The 16,541-nt window shown below is 45.3% G+C and overlaps 2 protein-coding genes and 1 long non-coding RNA gene across 5 annotated transcripts; 2 read left to right on the forward strand and 1 right to left on the reverse strand.

The window, feature by feature from the left end:
- Nucleotides 1-1,929: 1,929 nt before the first annotated feature.
- ccdc157 (coiled-coil domain containing 157) lies at nt 1,930-7,567 on the reverse strand. Of its 2 annotated transcripts, none has more exons than XM_064354071.1 (10): nt 7,134-7,565; nt 6,798-6,966; nt 5,870-6,566; nt 5,472-5,549; nt 5,184-5,353; nt 4,687-4,863; nt 4,267-4,435; nt 3,823-3,962; nt 3,158-3,216; nt 1,930-2,833 (listed from the first exon to the last, which is right to left on the reverse strand). In XM_064354071.1, exons 1-10 carry the CDS (start codon nt 7,379-7,381, stop codon nt 2,572-2,574), a joined length of 2,169 nt encoding a protein of 722 aa, XP_064210141.1. In that variant the 5' UTR covers nt 7,382-7,565; the 3' UTR covers nt 1,930-2,571. The 2 variants fall into 2 exon arrangements, with proteins under 2 accessions (XP_064210141.1, XP_064210142.1); XM_064354072.1 differs by having other exon boundaries at nt 2,621-2,828; nt 7,134-7,567.
- LOC135264960 (uncharacterized) lies at nt 4,802-6,704 on the forward strand. Its single transcript, XR_010332826.1, has 3 exons — nt 4,802-4,892; nt 5,539-5,574; nt 5,880-6,704. It is a non-coding gene; the product is annotated as an uncharacterized LOC135264960 (long non-coding RNA).
- Nucleotide 7,568: 1 nt separating the features above from the next.
- sf3a1 (splicing factor 3a, subunit 1) lies at nt 7,569-16,224 on the forward strand. 2 transcript variants are annotated; one of them, XM_064354069.1, is made up of 16 exons: nt 7,569-7,708; nt 7,800-7,904; nt 8,459-8,568; nt 8,794-9,007; nt 9,201-9,458; nt 9,588-9,662; nt 9,771-9,921; nt 10,290-10,486; nt 10,880-10,994; nt 11,243-11,550; nt 12,057-12,299; nt 12,911-13,118; nt 13,270-13,430; nt 13,815-13,916; nt 14,258-14,329; nt 15,825-16,224. In XM_064354069.1, exons 2-16 carry the CDS (start codon nt 7,854-7,856, stop codon nt 15,924-15,926), a joined length of 2,367 nt encoding a protein of 788 aa, XP_064210139.1. In that variant the 5' UTR covers nt 7,569-7,708; nt 7,800-7,853; the 3' UTR covers nt 15,927-16,224. The 2 variants fall into 2 exon arrangements, with proteins under 2 accessions (XP_064210139.1, XP_064210140.1); XM_064354070.1 differs by lacking the exon at nt 7,569-7,708 and having other exon boundaries at nt 7,725-7,904.
- The last annotated feature ends 317 nt before the right edge of the window (nt 16,225-16,541 follow it).

The raw sequence follows: 16,541 nt of genomic DNA on the forward strand, positions 1-16,541 counted from the left end.
CCATAAGGTTTGGGACAAAGATATGTTTCATGTGCCAAGATAAAGATGTGAGTATCCAATTATTTTGTGGTTTACATATCCCCAGACAACTCACAGATTGCCCCTGCCGGTTTGTGGCCATGAAAGTGATGACTGACATCTATGGAGTCAGCCTTCCTGAAAAACAGCAGGCAGGTAGTTTGTTGCTGTCACTTTTGATGAGGTGATGGAGATACCTATTATTGATGTGAAGGAAAACCTGACTTTTTCAGGCAAACTCAGCTACGAGCCACAGAGAGGACTGCAAACAGCTCATTTTTAAGTGAACAGTAAACTGTGAAATGCTTCTTTTTTTTTTTTAAAGGTACTAAAAAAACAGGCCAAGCATAGCCTGCAGCATACCCAACAGCACACCCAACAGCACTTACAGAAAAGAATATATATTTAAGTGGAAATTTTAACAGTGTAAGGATGGACAAGAGATCTCTATGTCAGGAAAGGCTTCACTTTGTTCTGTGTTTTGTTTACTCAACATTTAAAATAATTAGTTATGCTCAGAGAGAAAAGACAGCAGGGACTCAATACTGTCTCTACTTCTCACCTACGGAGTTGTCATGGAAACCTCCTGCAAAGGTACTAGGGAAGACACGAGTATGTAATACGTGGCAAATTGCATCGCCATTGTCCCCGTGCCACGAAAGCTGTGAAACTGTGGAAGGTCGTGTGCTGCGTTGATTACTCAGCACCAAGCATTTATGCCGCTTTATTAAGAGCACCTTTCCTCTGAGCGATGTTCTATTTAAAATCATTATTCGGGTGCGTATTACCTGATAACCTGATTTAATATCTGATAATATGTATTCTTAAGCATGAAGATATATTTTAGTTTCTTTAATTTTTAAAATAATGAATATGTCCTAATAGGAGTTTCTCTTAGCAGCTGCAACATGGGAGAAACCCTTATAAATAATGCATCCATGTACTCCCACTCCAAGTTATTTTTCATTCTCTTTATATTTTCTGTCTATATTTTCTCATTTTTTTCTTTCTATTTTTTAAATGTTTTCTATTGACAGTTTTTTGTTACAGGTTCCGTAAACGTTAGATTTCAGCTTTCTGTGCAATATCCCACTGAAACGTATTTCCATACTTTGAATAATGTCATGGTACTGTAGCCTACTTGGGTCTACCGAGTTTTGCCGTTTGTCTGATTGGTCCAGGATGCCAACAATTGAAAATGTATGGGAAATTTCCTTGGGGTCTGTGTTTAGTCATATCATTAAACGGTTCTTACGTCATGCTTTAGGGACAGAATGACAGCTTGCGCCAGCTGGCATGCTAGCAGTGGTAACGCCAGTGATGGCACATAATGGACAGTGAGCTGTCAATCACTGACGTATCTGAACCAATCAAAACATTTTGCGTCCCACAGTAGAACAAAAATGATTGGTTCAAACCGGTGAGTCATCAGTACCTCACGATAGCTGCACCCATTTTTGTTACTTGAAGCCCCATTCTCATAGTACTAGATAACACTCTATTCGTTCTGACAGATAAGCTTCCTTGTTGTCCAGCATGTAGAGCATATGCTTTTTCGAATAGTATTGCATAGTGCTTTAACACAATTTGTCCGTAAAATAGAATTTTTGTCATTATTCCAGCTGAGAGTTTTATCGTTAGTTAACAAATAAATCCATATTCATTTGTTTTGTAATGTACGTTTTGACATTTGCGTATGTTTGTCGCTATTTTATAATTGTGCGGTCGCGCATTTCCATGTTTACAAAACTCACGTGGTTTGAGGAATTTGTAAGATGTTCCAAAATCGTTCCAAAAGGCTTCATGCTACGACAGAATAAATGAATAGTATTAAACATTTGTGAATTGTAACCAGTATTTTTAACTGTGCCTAATTTTCTTTGCTTTCAGTAGCAATCTCTTTGGTACATCCCACTGCCCATTTTTACTAAATCACATCATCGCATTTCTAAGTGTTTCTTGATTAAAACGCATCCTTCTCATTATCACTATAAAAAATAACTGTTTTGGCAGGGTAATGTAGGCTATTACTGTAGCACGGGTGACTCCTAGTGGCCACTTTCCGCATTCAATTTATGTAGATTGTCACATTTACTGTAACCAAAAAGTAACCATTAAACTGTTGAAGATAGAACTGGTGATGTGATTTTTAAAAAAGAGTCAACAACATTTTGCTTAGAGTGCCTCAATTTTAAATAAGAATGATATAATAATTTTTGATATGCTCAGGCAGTTTCTGTAGTTTATTATACATATATGCATAAAAAGTACCAATGTATGACACATGTTGACTCACTTATGGAATTGTATAATGTAATTCACTATTTTATAAAATAATACATTACATTTTAATACATTACAGTTATACATTTGCAGATTTTTCTTAAAATTGACGTGGATAAAGTGTGTATCTGGACTGTCATCCACTGAGCATAGAAAGAGACCAGCTCCTCAGACTCCTGAAGGGCTGGGAGTCTCTGGTATTGTCACAAGGCCAGTCAGTCAACCTCAGCTAGTGCAGTTTAATTTAGGTCTCGGTCGGCAGCCGTGATGTCACTTCTTCCGGGGGGGCATGTTGCCAGCACGCACTCGAGCCGTGTTGCGTGCTCTGGCGTAGGTTCTGGAGGCGTCCTCTTCGGGAGGGAGCAGGAGCGCGAGGGTCTGCTGGTGAAGTATTTTCGAGGACGAGGCCACAGACGCCAGCGATGGGGCGGAGGACGCCTGGCCCCACAAACCCGCCATCTCCGCGGCTCTAGCCAGACTGCTGCCATCCCCCAGGCCCTGCTGCTTCTGCCCCTGACCGGCGGAGCCTTTGCTGCCGTGGAGACAGGCGGTGAGTACGGACTGGCTAACTCAGCGCTTCAGCACAACGCGCAAATGACTATGAGCGGTATATTGAAAGAGATGACTGTATTATTATTATTATTATTATATTAGTATTACTAATAACAATAAATCCATATAAATGTATCATATGCTGACAATCAAATCACTGCCAGGAGTCAGAATTCCTGCATGAAGCTAGTGCAGAGCATAATTCATTTTCTATTGAGTGTCATTTTCAGCATCATGTATGTGTGAGGTGTGATGTTTAATGAGCGAGTGGCGTATGTTGCTCCCGTGTTCTCCCACGACTCACTGTGAATTGTGGCCTGCTCTCAGAAGAGAGGGGACTCCCAGCTGCTGAGGAGAGACCGACTGCAGAGAGGGAGCAGGTGACAGAACATCAGTATTGAGGCTTTGATGGAAATGTGCTACGGTTAACCAAACCAAAAGGCTGTGCGTTCAGTTTTGCTCTTGGTTTACCTTTGTACTTATCCTGCTGCGGTACATTAACCTGGATAAGTAGTTAGCTTAAGTCACAGATGTCAAACTCCAGTCCTGGAGGGTGACAGTGTCTGCTGGTTTTTGGTTTGTTCTCAGCACAAGTGTTTACTTTTACATCATTATTGGCAAAGGAATCCACACACCTTGTTCCCAAGGCCTTAATTGGCAGCCGATTGAAAGGAAACCACAATAACCCGCAGACACTGCGGCCTCCTTGGGATTCAGTTTCCTCGGTAACAAGCCCTGTTGCTTGCCTGCCGTTCTGCACTGCTGACCAGTGTTGACATGATAACTGCCCATGGTAAATATGTAAAAATGCAAGCCGTGAAAGTTGCCTCGGGTCAGTTTATAAGTGATGAGCCAAGATTGGCTGAGTGACGTGCTCTCCTTTGCAGATGTTATATTACTGTATTTAAAGCATGTTCGGTGCAATTAGTTTTCCCCTAATCCTGCAGTGCTGTTTGTCCTGCTGCTTACCCGGAGGTCTCCGTGCTCTGCCTTCTCCTTCAGCTTGCCCAGGCTACTGCACAGGGTGGCATTCTGCTGCTCCAGAATCCTGATCCGCATGCTGTTGGCCAGCAGCTGCTGCTCCATGTCTTTGAACACGTCGCCCGTACCTGTCGGAGAGCAGAAGAGCAGTCAGTGGGAGGCGGCTCTCGCATGGCTCGCACGCTGATCCCCTCTGTCCATCAAAGCGAACTGAGCACCTGTGGCACACCCAATATAACATCTCTCCTCCCACCCTCACATTTTCAGCTGTGGTAGCAAAAGTACCTGGAAGCTGATTATATTGGGCAACACAACACGCACAGCAAATGCAACAGGGCTAAGGCTAATAGAAATGCAGCGTTGGAAAAGGACTAATGGAAATGATGAACAGTGGTAGGCAGGAACATGGGGCGGGGCTGGGGACAATCTTACTCTGTGGTGATCCGTGCGCCAGGGCGCTGAGCTCAGGGTAGGCCACCAGCAGCCTCTCTCTGTGGCTCAGCTCCAGCAGCTCGTCCTGCAGCTGCAACACGTTCTTCTGCAGCTCCTCCACCTGGTTCTGCAGGCCCTGCTTCTCCTCCTGCACCGCTGCAACCAGGGCCTAGTGGAGGACATAGTAATGCTGCAGATATCTGGACATAGTATGGTGGTATGGACCATTTCAGTATCCTTCACTGCTGAAGTATTTACTGAACTATGTATGGTGCGCTGCAATGTAAAGCATAACACGAATGAAGCATGTCGTTTATTGCACTGTTTTGTTCTTCTGTTTCGTACTGTACGCTGATATGTACTTCTGTATGGCGCGCTTATGCACTAATGCTGTTCACTGTGACCTGTATGTGTGTGTACCTGCTGTTCTGCGAGTTTATTGTTGAGTTGGTCCCTCTCCTCGGACATGTGCGTCAGCTTCTCCTGCAGTTCCTCCTTGGCCTCCTCACTCTCCCCCAGCCGTCTCTGCACCTCCTCGCATTCCCGGTCCAGCGCGTCTACTTGCTCCAGCATGGCCTTCTGCTTCAACTGCACAGACTGCGCAGAAGCAGGAACAAGTTCTGAAGGTGACGCAGGCAGGCAACCACACACACACGCACGATCACACACTCACACAAACACACCAAACACACTGCAGCGGCCTGGCTAATGGGAAGATGGAAGACGCTTACAACATACTTAACCTGTCTTAGCCCTAAATTTGATTTTTTTAAATTTACTGAAAAGCATTAAATGGCCTGTTAACAAATTAGTATAATGTTTCCATGTGATTTAACTCAGCATGCAGTTTAGACCTTCTAAAAAGAAACGTAAATTCATCTGTGTCCAGGTCTCTCTGGGGGTATGAGTGTGCTGACCTCCTGCTGACGACAGGCACTTTGATACTTGGCGCACTCCTTGTCCAGTAGGGTCTGGTTGGCCAGCAGCTGCGCATCCAGAACCCGGATCTTCTCCTCCAGCTTTTGAATCAGCTGCTGGTCTTCTTCTCTGGCGTTCACATCCTGTTGCAGCCCATCTCTCGCACTCTCTGCCATTAATACAGCAGACACTCAGGCACTTCAAGGATGAAATACTTATCACTGATTGATTCATTCATCTAAGCTCTGACAGCAGCTGGATATGAATTGGGGACGTTGTGTCCTTACCGAGCCTGTGTATCGTATCTGCCTGTGTATTAATTTGTGCCTGAAGTTTGGAGTTCTTCTTTTCCAGAGATTTGATACCTGAAAGGCATCATAACATAGTTGGGTAAGTGGCTCTGAATAAGAGTGTCTGCTAAATGCCTGTAATGTAATGCACTGTAGTAACTCTCTGAGCACACATATAGTTACTGACATGGCATGTGAGGTGTCATAACTTGTTAATTCACTCTACTACTGCTGCACAAAGCATGCATAGGAGATTCGCTTTTTTAAATTAAGAAGGTTGAGTGAAACAACAAAGAAAACTATGAGAGGCTTCGCTTTGGCATCACTATACTTGGTTTAAAATGAAATGCACCATTCAAAGCCACGGTTCACGTTCTTCCCGCTCAAACCCTCACATTTCTTCAGCTCCTCGTGCTGCCTGCTCGCCACCTCCTCTTTCTTGGACTGGGCCTCCCGCAGCTGGACATCGTGCTCCTGCAGGCCGGCCTGGTACTGCGTCCTCTCCCTCGCCAGCAGCTCCTCCGTGGCCTCCAGCCGCCTCCTCAGCTCGTCGCGCGCCTCCTCCAGCGCCACCAGGCTCTCCCGGAGTGGCTGCACGGTGTCGCGCATCTTGGACAGGTGCTTCCCCACCCGGCCCAGGTCCCGGCGCTGCTCGGCGGCCCACTGCGCCACGTCGGTGGCCGACAGGCGGCCCTGCTCCAGGGACTCATCCAGCGCGGCCAGGAAGTACACGAGGGAGGAGGGCAGGCCCTGGCTCTGGCACAGCCCCACCAGGGCGTCGCTCACCTCGCGCAGGCTGGTCTGCACCCGCGCACAGGCCGTGCAGGGAACCAGCGCCGACGTCACCGTCTGGCTGCTCACTGTGCGCGTGTCCGTGGAGATGTGCTGCTGCGCTGCTCTGGGAGGGGTGCACATTCTACTTCCTGTTCCTGAAGAGCTCTGCTGGGGTACGGAGGACACTCGCTGGTTGGGGTTATTCCTGGGGCTCTGTTGAGCGGGGGCCGACTGGCTGTGCATTTTCATCTTACAGCCGGCTTTCATCTGCTTGCTGGCCTTCTCTTCAGAGGCTTCTTCATTCTCTTTTGACTTGTCCTGAATGGACAGAAATAAACTTCATGCCATGATATTGGCATGTTTGATATACAGTGTAGTAATACATACTCTCTATTGTCTGCAGGGAAAAATGATAAGCCTTGATGAATAATAAATGTGTTCTTCTTATTACTATTATTCATAGATTAAATATTATTATAAACAATATTGTTGTAAACTATGCAAAAACAAGGACTATGAGACTGGCTGAGGGTATAATTATATACAGACCTGCAGAATGCTCTGAAGTAATCTGCACAGTAGGCCCACATTACTCCAGTAGCGTTTGGCCACTAGGCCAATGGACCCCAGAGCACTAATTTGGATGCGTGAATTGTTCTTCTGGCCACCCAGAACCAATTCTGCATGGGAATTTAAGCTCTGTAGCAGCAGTACCAGTCTGGTCCCAGAGCACAGAAACACAAGCAGACACAAAATATTAACAAGAATTTACAGATAAAGAAATTGCTCAAAATGACCATTGAGGTTGTTTAATCATTTTCTACTGTAACTTAAACACATTTTTCATTTATTTTCCACCATCGGTCATCTAGCTAGCTGTTATACCTGTCAATCACCAGCTCTAGCAAAACAACGTGAGAATGCTGACTGAACTCTTCATCCCCTTCAACGAAGTCATACTGATCTAACAGCTCTAACATGTCCAAATTGCAGGATTGCTTGTCAGGAAACTTCCAGGAAGGGAAGCGGACAGGGCCAGTTTTGGAGAAAACCTCCACAACTGCGCCTTGAAGATCTGTGAGATCTCTACGAAGACTGTCAATGCAGTCCTGACGTCCCAAAATATTTGTCATTTTTCTCGCTTTAATCGTGGTCAAACAAACATGGTTCCCTTCATTTCATGGCTGGAAAGATTTCCGAGGAGAAATCTTATATTTTTTTCTAGCAAACTAATTAAACAATACTAGTCATAAACCTAGCTAGCTCAAACTAGCTAACGTTTAACATTCCCAATGTATTCAACGAGCTGTTGCCTTTGTTGTCAGCTGGTTACTATAGCGACAGAACAACAATTCCCATTATGCTTAGCGAATATGTTTCCGGAAGTAAATAGTTCTGTTTCCTGGTTGTCTCCTGCGAATTTGGACTGAGAAGGGTCTGAAGTAGTGTTTTGTTTTTAAGTAAGTATTTAGCTAAAGTCTATAATCGTTTTGTGTTACGCCAATTCAGACGTTGCAGGAAACTTTGACAAGGAAAGTGTTTTCGTTTCAGCACTTGAAATTTAGTGATTGAAGAACACAGAGACGGTCTAGTCTTGACGCAACCATGCCGCCTGGGCCTGTTCAAATAGTTCAGCCGGAGCCCAACAACAATAAGGTAAGTTCTAAGTAACCGGCTTGTGTTGCTGGCTAGGTAGATGCACATTTAATCTGTGTTAATTTGTTTCTTAATTGTACAGTAAATTTCGCATGTTTACTGTCCATTCTACCATTCTAGCTGAATGCGTGATTTTATTGTATAATAGTGTAGGCCGTAATGGGTTTTTGACCATTCCGCCATTTACTTGCTAGCGCAATGAATGTCAGGGTAGTTATAGCTAGATTTAAATAAATGAACAACTAAAGAAATAACAACATATCTTGTCAGATTTCCGACCTTACTTCGATTGTGCAAAAAATATTTGGCTATGCCATTGACGGGTGAAAACGCTGTTAAAACAGGCCACGTATGCGGCAAGTGTGAGCAGCTGCTAATTCAGCTAGCACTTTTAAAGAAACTAAATGCTGATGTCGGCCAAGAAGTACAGTGTATATTAACAATAAAATGCTCAACTGTGTAATAGCTACTTGGACAATAATGTAATTATTATCCCATGTATAAATAGACAAGTTGTGTGTGGCGCTTCTTATTGTTAATCAATTCATTTACAGGCCGACGAACCAAAAGATGAAACTCCAGCTACAAAGCCAATCGTGGGAATCATTTACCCGCCCCCCGAAGTTCGGAACATTGTTGACAAGACCGCCAGCTTTGTAGCCAGGTCCGAGCACCAGTTTAAACGTACATTATGTGATTACCTTGATAAATGATTAGAGTAATTTACGTACCTTGTACCCACCTAAATGAAGACTCATAATTCCGCACTGTATACAAGAGTACATGATCGTAAGCATATACTTATTTACCATTTAATGTGAAAACTGCCTGTTTTTTTAAATGAATGTTTTCTGACAAAAGGATCTTTCCCCCTCTTCTAACCTATTAGAAATGGACCAGAGTTTGAGGCCAGGATCCGGCAGAACGAGATCAATAACCCTAAGTTCAACTTTCTGAACCCCAATGACCCCTACCATGCCTACTACCGGCACAAGGTCAACGAGTTCAAGGAGGGAAAGGCGCAGGAACCCTCTGCTGCTGTTCCCAAGGTCATGCAACAGCAGGCCTTGCAGCAGGCCCCCCAACAGCAGCTTCCCCAGAAGGTGGGCCCCTTGGACCGATCGTACACAAAACAACATGGATACCCTTTGTCCAATTGGCTGATTGCTTTTGTTGGTTCACGTCATTATGATATGCATTGATGCAATTTCTAGTGATCTTTTCCACATTATCAGTTTAGAAACAGGTGGTATTTCACTGATTTTACCCTGCTCCTCTCCTGTTTCTGCTGGGCAGGTTCAGGCCCAGGTAATCCACGAGACGGTGGTGCCCAAGGAGCCCCCGCCAGAGTTTGAGTTTATCGCTGACCCGCCGTCAATCTCAGCCTTCGACCTCGACGTGGTCAAGCTGACGGCCCAGTTCGTGGCCCGCAACGGCCGGCAGTTCCTCACGCAGCTGATGCAGAAAGAGCAACGCAACTACCAGTTTGACTTCCTGCGGCCTCAACACAGCCTCTTCAACTACTTCACCAAGCTGGTGGAGCAGTACACCAAGGTACGGGGGTCTCACATTTGGAGAATCTGAACTTGGCAGTCATTTCTATTAGCATGTGAATGTTAGCTTCGGAATGAGTACTTCAAGGTTTTATTAAATGTATGATGAACTGTGTCTGTTGTGCTCCAGATCCTCATCCCTCCCAAAGGACTTCTGCTGAAACTGAAGAAAGAGGCGGAAAACCCCAGGGAAGTGATGGACCAGGTGAGGTTTCACACAAAGACCGGAACCCTGGCTCTACGTAAGATTCGCGACACAAAGCCCATCGTTATAGTTCCTGTCAATTTCACGTGATTATTTTTGTGTTTTTAGGTTAGGTACCGTGTGGAGTGGGCCAAGTTCCAGGAGCGCGAGAGAAAGAAGGAGGAAGAAGAGCGAGAGAAGGAGCGTGTGGCCTATGCTCAGATTGACTGGCATGACTTTGTTGTGGTGGAGACAGTGGACTTCCAGCCCAATGAGCAAGGTATTCACCATACTCTGAGATTTGGTTTAGCAGCTCTCTGAATGTTCCCTGTTAATGTAACCAAAATTAAAACCGCCATCTCATGCAATGTAGAGATTAACCCGTTAAATTCAGCATTAAAATGTCAACTTTGCAATGACAAGTTTTTCTGTGGTGCTTTATAGTGGCAGAGGAAAAAACTGAGTTGGTTTTAGAATGTTTCCCAGGCTACCCACCAAGCACAGAACTGGGCTGGGAAAACCCTGAGCTTCTTTCTTGTAATTTTTTGTTTTCGTACTTGTTTGTGTCTGTTAGTCAGAAAGGCATAATACTGTCTTTGTGGAAACAGACTCTGGGTTAAACCTCTCTTCCCTGCGGGGGCTCTCCAGGTCACTTCCCCCCTCCCACAACACCCGAGGAGCTGGGAGCCCGCATTCTGATCCAGGAGCGCTACGAGAAGTTCGGAGAGAGCGAGGAGGTGGAGATGGAGGTGGAGAGCGAGGATGAGGAGGACGACAGGGAGGACCGTGACGAAGGTCACCCCTCGCAGCCCGACCAGGACACACAGCTGCAGGACATGGACGAGGTACAGGGGCTTGGTCACGCTGAGGAACGATTACAAAATATTGCACAATTTCTCAGCATTAGCATCTCCAAATAATAAAAAAAGTCCTGAGGGCTTGCAGACTAGTTGTCTTCTGTGGGTTTTACCTCACTGTTGACTGAAGTAGTGTGAGCTGGGGTGAAGTAGTCAGTCACTGGTTCTTGAATGAGTGAATCGGAGGAGTATGTACATTTCAGCAGTAGCACTCCTTGCATTTGTGCAGTAGGTATTGCTGTGAATCTTAGTGCTACTTCCAATTCAAAACTTTTGAGAAAACCTAGCTATATTCATTTATTTTTTTATGAACAAGCATGCAAAAAAAAAAATGATTTGATGCCTTAATTCACGTGCAGTTTTGTAATTTTTCTTCTCCAGGGCTCTGATGATGAGGATGATATGAAGGCACCTCTGCCCCCAGACAACCCCATGCCACCCCCTTTGCCGCCAACCCCAGACCAGGTCATCATCCGCAAGGACTACGACCCCAAAGGTACGGCAGTGATGGGCGCTGAGAATGCCAGCAGTCTCCATAAGTCTTTTATTATGGCTGATATTTCACAGATGCTTTCGGTAGGAAATGTTTTGCCATCAGTAAATTGACAGAGGGTACAATTCAAAATTACAGATGCCGACAAAAATTCATAATTTACTGAAAAATATAGTTTAATAGAGACCAAGTGATTGTACGTGTTGTGGCTTATCTTAACTGGTTGTTGCTTTGCTTCTTCACCTGCGCAGCCTCCAAGCCCCCAGCCCCCGTGGCCGCTCCGGACGAGTACCTCATCTCCCCCATCACGGGAGAGAAGATCCCGGCCAGCAAGATGCAGGAGCACATGCGCATCGGGCTGCTGGACCCGCGCTGGCTGGAGCAGCGGGACCGCAACATCCGCGAGCGGCAGACCGAGGACGACGTCTACGCCCCGGGCCTGGACATCGAGAGCAGCCTGAAGCAGCTGGCCGAGAGGCGTACCGACATCTTCGGTGTGGAAGAGACGGCCATCGGAAAGAAGATCGGGGAGGAGGAGATCCAGAAGCCGGAGGAGAAGGTGGGCGGTGGCTGCTGGTGTTGGGCTGGTGTTCGGCCCAGGGTGTGGACATGTGAAATGGGATAGTAGTAGTAGTAGTAGTAGTAGTAGTGATGAGTAATTGAGCTTCCATGTTCTCAATACAGAGTGGAGCTGACCATCACTGACTTGGTTGAACAAGTCTTCAGTTTTTCCATAAACAGCAGAACAACAATTGGTTCAAATTGGTCACTGACAAGATATGGTAGCTCTGCAGAATTTGGATTTGATGAACCCACCCTCTTTGCCATCATTAACATGAATGTATAGGAGTATGGAAGATCATGGTAATCTCTAATGGGTTAAAAGGAAAAAAAGCATGTAAAACCTGGTTCTAACATCTGTTCTAATTAGTGTCAGTCCATTGCATTACTAGATGATAGAAAATGTTTTCTCTGAGTTAAATCCAACTTTTAACATCGAGTGGCATCCTGCATTGGCGATGCCATTCAGAACAGTCTCTATAACCCTTCACCCCGCTCTTATAGGTGACCTGGGACGGGCACTCGGGCAGCATGGCACGCACCCAGCAGGCGGCCCAGGCCAACATCACCCTGCAGGAGCAGATTGAGGCCATCCACAAGGCCAAGGGGCTGGTGCAGGAGGACGACAGCAAGGAGAAGATCGGCCCCAGCAAGCCCAGCGACATCCCCCAGCCCCCCATCCCGTCCTCCGCCCCCAGCCTGCCCAAGCCCTCCCCGCCCATCACCTCAGTGCCACGCCCTCCTCCGGTGCGTTAACTTTCATTTGGGTGCTTGGTTTAACTCGGCAAGTTGGACAGTGGCTTAGCCTGAGAGTGGTAGTGGTAGCAGCCCTGGATGAAGTATGCTTTTGAAATAATTCAACACTCTAGATCCTGGTAGCATTTTAAAACCCTCCTGCTAATCTCTGAAAATGTTCTAAGAAATATACTACCAGCCAAAACACAATAATATGAAATCATTTTTTTTTCCTGAATATTAGTGCTATTTCTTTTTAAATTGTCTGTCGTGTTTTACTGGTGTCTAAAGAGTTCAAACATTTTTCATGATTATGTAACGTTGGTCTGGGAGGGAACATGACTTTGTTGCTCAACAGTTTCTTAAGAGGACTATTTTTATGTACTTGGCTGACATTCTTATCTAGGGTGATTTGCATATACTTGAGGTTAAGTGCCTTGCTCAATGACAGTACCCCACCTTGAGATTAAATCGGCTCCCTTTGGGGGAGTTTTTTTTTTTGTAACCTCTATGCTTTCCTCAAGATTAATAGATCGTTATTACTGTCACTACTCCACTATAATCTATAGTGCATGGCGGCACTTTGTTTTGTTAATCTCACCACTTCTGTTCTGTTTTTGCAGATGCCCCCTTCTGTGCGCCCCACCCTGCTGTCGGCCGTGCCCGTGCTCCCGCGGCCCCCCATGGCCCCCGTGGTGCGCCTGACACCCGGGCAGGTTCTAACCCCCATGCCCCCCATGCTGCACGCGCCTCGAATCAACGTGGTGCCCATGCCCCCATCAGGGCCGCACCTCATGGCCCCCAGGCCGCCTCCCATGGTGGTTCCTGCAGGTGAGCAGTTTGGCAGTCGTGATCCTCTTGCCTGTCCCACGCAGTGCTTGCTATTGGATTACTTATGCATACGGGTCATTGTATTTGTCATCCATTGAGTCTTCTAAAGCAGAGGCGGTGGTGTTAAATTTCCTTCGTGTTCTGTCCCCAGCCTTTGTTCCCGCTCCTCCGGTTCCGCAGCCCCCGAGCTCGGCCCCAGCGCCCCTGCCCCCCGCTCACCCACCCCCGCCCCACGACGACGAGCCTGCAAACAAGAAGATGAAGACTGAGGACAACCTGATGCCAGAGGAGGAGTTTCTGCGCCGGAACAAGGTGGGCTGAGGAGCTGGTTGAAGGGACGGCTCTTTTGTGAGAGCAGTTACTTATTCTGCCTGTGCCTGATTCAAGGACCCGATAAATCGTCTTCAAAAGCTTCATGTTCTCATTTTAGTTCCTGTAGAACGTAAATCAGGATCAGGAATGTGTTCTACTGAAATTGGCTAGGGAGTTAAAAGAGCTTTGGTGAAGCATTCATTTGCAGGGTTATTGAGGTTGTTTTCATTTAGCTTTCTTGACAAGCCGTTTTTGTGATATAGCCAACTGTCCAATTTTTATGGGTCTTGGATTTTTGGGGAATGGGACCTTGAATTGGTAGCACAGCTAAGTATGGAAACCCTGCTGACTTCTCCCCCCCACCCCCACCCCTTTATCATTCAGGGCCCTGTGGCAGTCAAGGTACAGGTGCCCAACATGCAGGACAAGACAGAATGGAAGCTGAATGGACAGGTGCTCAACTTCTCCGTCCCGCTCACAGACCAGGTAAGAGCCGCCTGCCTTCTTCCCCACAGCCTTTGTACCCTGATTGCAAAAATGTGGACCACTTCTCTACTCAATTCTCTTATGTAGGGCACTACAGTGCTTCCCTTTGAGGAGCATTTGCATTGATCTGGGATGCATTCGTGTGCTCCTAAATTTTTTCAACTTGGGAGTGCATGTGCTCCTTGGGAAAAATGTTGGCATAGAGCCCTGTTATGGGTTACTTTCTTGGGTTACTCACCATATCAAAACTCAAATTGCTACAGATTTTTCACAGCCAAAACTGTGATGTACATGACCCAATTTATGTGTTTTGTCAAATACCAATCTCCACCTTCCTACAGGTGTCTGTTATAAAGGTTAAAATCCACGAAGCTACAGGCATGCCAGCAGGAAAACAGAAACTACAATATGAGGTGAGTGACCGTGTGTTTAAGGTTCCAAAGAGCCACCGTACTTAAATGTTAAGCCGCGTTTCCACCGCAGGAACTATACCCCGGAACTAGGAACCTTTTGAGGAACTCAGTGCGTTTCCACCGCAGGAACTAGGGTCTAAATTTAGTTCTGGGGGCTTTGTTTTACCCCCCAAAACGTTCCTGCTCGGGGGGTAGTACTTTCCGAAAGTACAGGAACCTTTTGGGTGGAGCTTGCAGCGCTGAACATTTCTGATTGGTCGAGTACTCGTAGCATTTGTGTTGTATTTATTTTCCGCCATTACCCGCCATGTTTGAAAATATGCAGCGGCAAACCAATTTATTTTCATAATAACTTCAAATCAAACTTGTATGTTATGCGGCGCAGTAGCCTACTTTTGGTTATAGCCTGTCAACGTCTTGGAATTATAACGTGTGCTCTTCTGTTCTTTTCTTGCTTTAGTATTCGTTTTATAAAATGCTAAGCATTCGTGCTGGGACAGCATATTACGTAGGCTACCAAAACATTCAAACGGATTAATTCGGTTGCTGAATATTTTCTTCCGGATTTTCTTTGTTAGCCCGTTGTAATTGACTCAAAACGTTTGATACAGTTATGTGAGGTATGCGGTAGTTCTGCATAATTAACATTGGTGATACAGTACAAGCAAACTGGAAATCACCTTCCGCACTTTTTATCCGGGTAAAATAACAGGTTAATTCTAGTAATCTTCCCTTTAGCTTTTTCAGACTGCCGTAATTTTACTCAATTTTACTGCCATTTTTCAATTCCACGAAAAGACCAGGAAGACTATGGACTCATTTATGGTGCATGGTTCGCATCTGGAGGGCACACTTCGCTGCTCGGCTAGCAGTAACTTCGAAGGAAAGCAAACGGTGGCTGTACCACTACTAATTTACATTTTCACGCAAGTCCGAGTTTTCGTTCTATTCTTGTCATTTTGCGATTAGCCTATATGGAATTGACGACGAGAAAGTAATAAAACAGCAAATTGTTTACAACGTGTGCATGTTTTCTGCTGTTAATGAATGTGTTTGAGAGGATATATGAAAATCAATAAATACAAAAGTAACCATATATAGTCATTGTTGGTAACCCGTTGTATATAAGTGGAATAAACCCCTCCGGGCTGTCCCGGTTATTAGAAAATAATGTAGGCTACTTCGGTGGAAGTATGGGGTTACAGAAAGAAATCATATGACAGATGGACCGACGACAACGTCAGTGGGCTAATTTGCCTAATCTTCGCGGTACTTTAGACCCCGGTGGAAACGCAGACAACCATTGGCTGAAGGAACCTTTTAGTTCCTGGTAAAGTAGTTCCTGGGACTGAAAGTTCCGGGTAATTTCGGTGGAAACGCGGCTTTATATTTTTCTGCTTTGACTCTAAGCTCTGAATCTGATTATACATTGTTTTTTTTTTTAAGGAAATTTGTGCATTTGCAAAAAAATTTTATATTATCTGTTCATCTCCAGGGTATTTTCATCAAAGACTCCAACTCTCTGGCCTACTACAACATGAACAATGGCTCCGTTATCCATCTGGCTCTGAAGGAGAGAGGTGGCAGGAAGAAGTGATCACACTTTCCACCCAGGAAAACCGCTGATGGAATACAATCCATTGATCCTGTCTTCTATCCTGTAGAAAATGTCATTGTGAACACTCACGTAATGAAAAACAATGTCGTGCATTAGAGTAACTCGAATTGCGTTTAGTGAACGAGATCAGCAGTCTGCCGTTTCCATACAGACTTTTACATGATGAAAGGAAAACTAGTACCTACTGTGTTTAATAGACTTAAGGAATAATATGACAAAACTGTACTCCTTGTCTTTCTTTAAATGATATCAAAAATAAAGTAAATACCCGTTCAAAGCGTGTATGCGCTCTTGTACTCGCTATCACTATTAAATAAAATGGACGTTTTAAGAGAACTATCCAGTGTGAAGGTCTTAGATGACTGAAGTCTGAAACCCAGTTCGTTTCCTCTCTTTCTCGGCTTCATTCCGTATTTTTGTGTACGGAGACTTTTTGCTGCACTTTTTAGTAGTTCCAGTTGGTGGCAGCACATTAACGATGTGAAAATCCTAACAGAAGTTAATAAGGAAGGAAATAATATATTACGCTAAGTTTTGTTAAAATATGTTGAGTGCGCTGTGTCCGCTGAGGTCATAAAACCTGACTTGCAAGAT

Source organism: Anguilla rostrata, chromosome 10 (assembly GCF_018555375.3).
Source record: "Anguilla rostrata isolate EN2019 chromosome 10, ASM1855537v3, whole genome shotgun sequence".
NCBI lineage: Eukaryota > Metazoa > Chordata > Actinopteri > Anguilliformes > Anguillidae > Anguilla > Anguilla rostrata.

What these genes read in the sequence shown, in the direction of transcription:
- ccdc157 (XM_064354071.1), bottom strand. Translation starts at nt 7,381, where the DNA reads ATGACAAATATTTTGGGACGTCAGGACTGCATTGACAGTCTTCGTAGA. An exon ending in CAGAGCACGGAGACCTCCGG is followed by an intron (nt 3,217 to 3,822) that starts GTAAGCAGCAGG and finishes CCCTCTCTGCAG; the next exon opens with TCGGTCTCTCCTCAGCAGCT. An exon ending in AGAGCAGGCCACAATTCACA is followed by an intron (nt 2,834 to 3,157) that starts GTGAGTCGTGGG and finishes TCTCCACGGCAG; the next exon opens with CAAAGGCTCCGCCGGTCAGG.
- sf3a1 (XM_064354069.1), top strand. Translation starts at nt 7,854, where the DNA reads ATGCCGCCTGGGCCTGTTCAAATAGTTCAGCCGGAGCCCAACAACAAT. An exon ending in TCCCATGGTGGTTCCTGCAG is followed by an intron (nt 13,119 to 13,269) that starts GTGAGCAGTTTG and finishes TTCTGTCCCCAG; the next exon opens with CCTTTGTTCCCGCTCCTCCG. An exon ending in AACAGAAACTACAATATGAG is followed by an intron (nt 14,330 to 15,824) that starts GTGAGTGACCGT and finishes GTTCATCTCCAG; the next exon opens with GGTATTTTCATCAAAGACTC.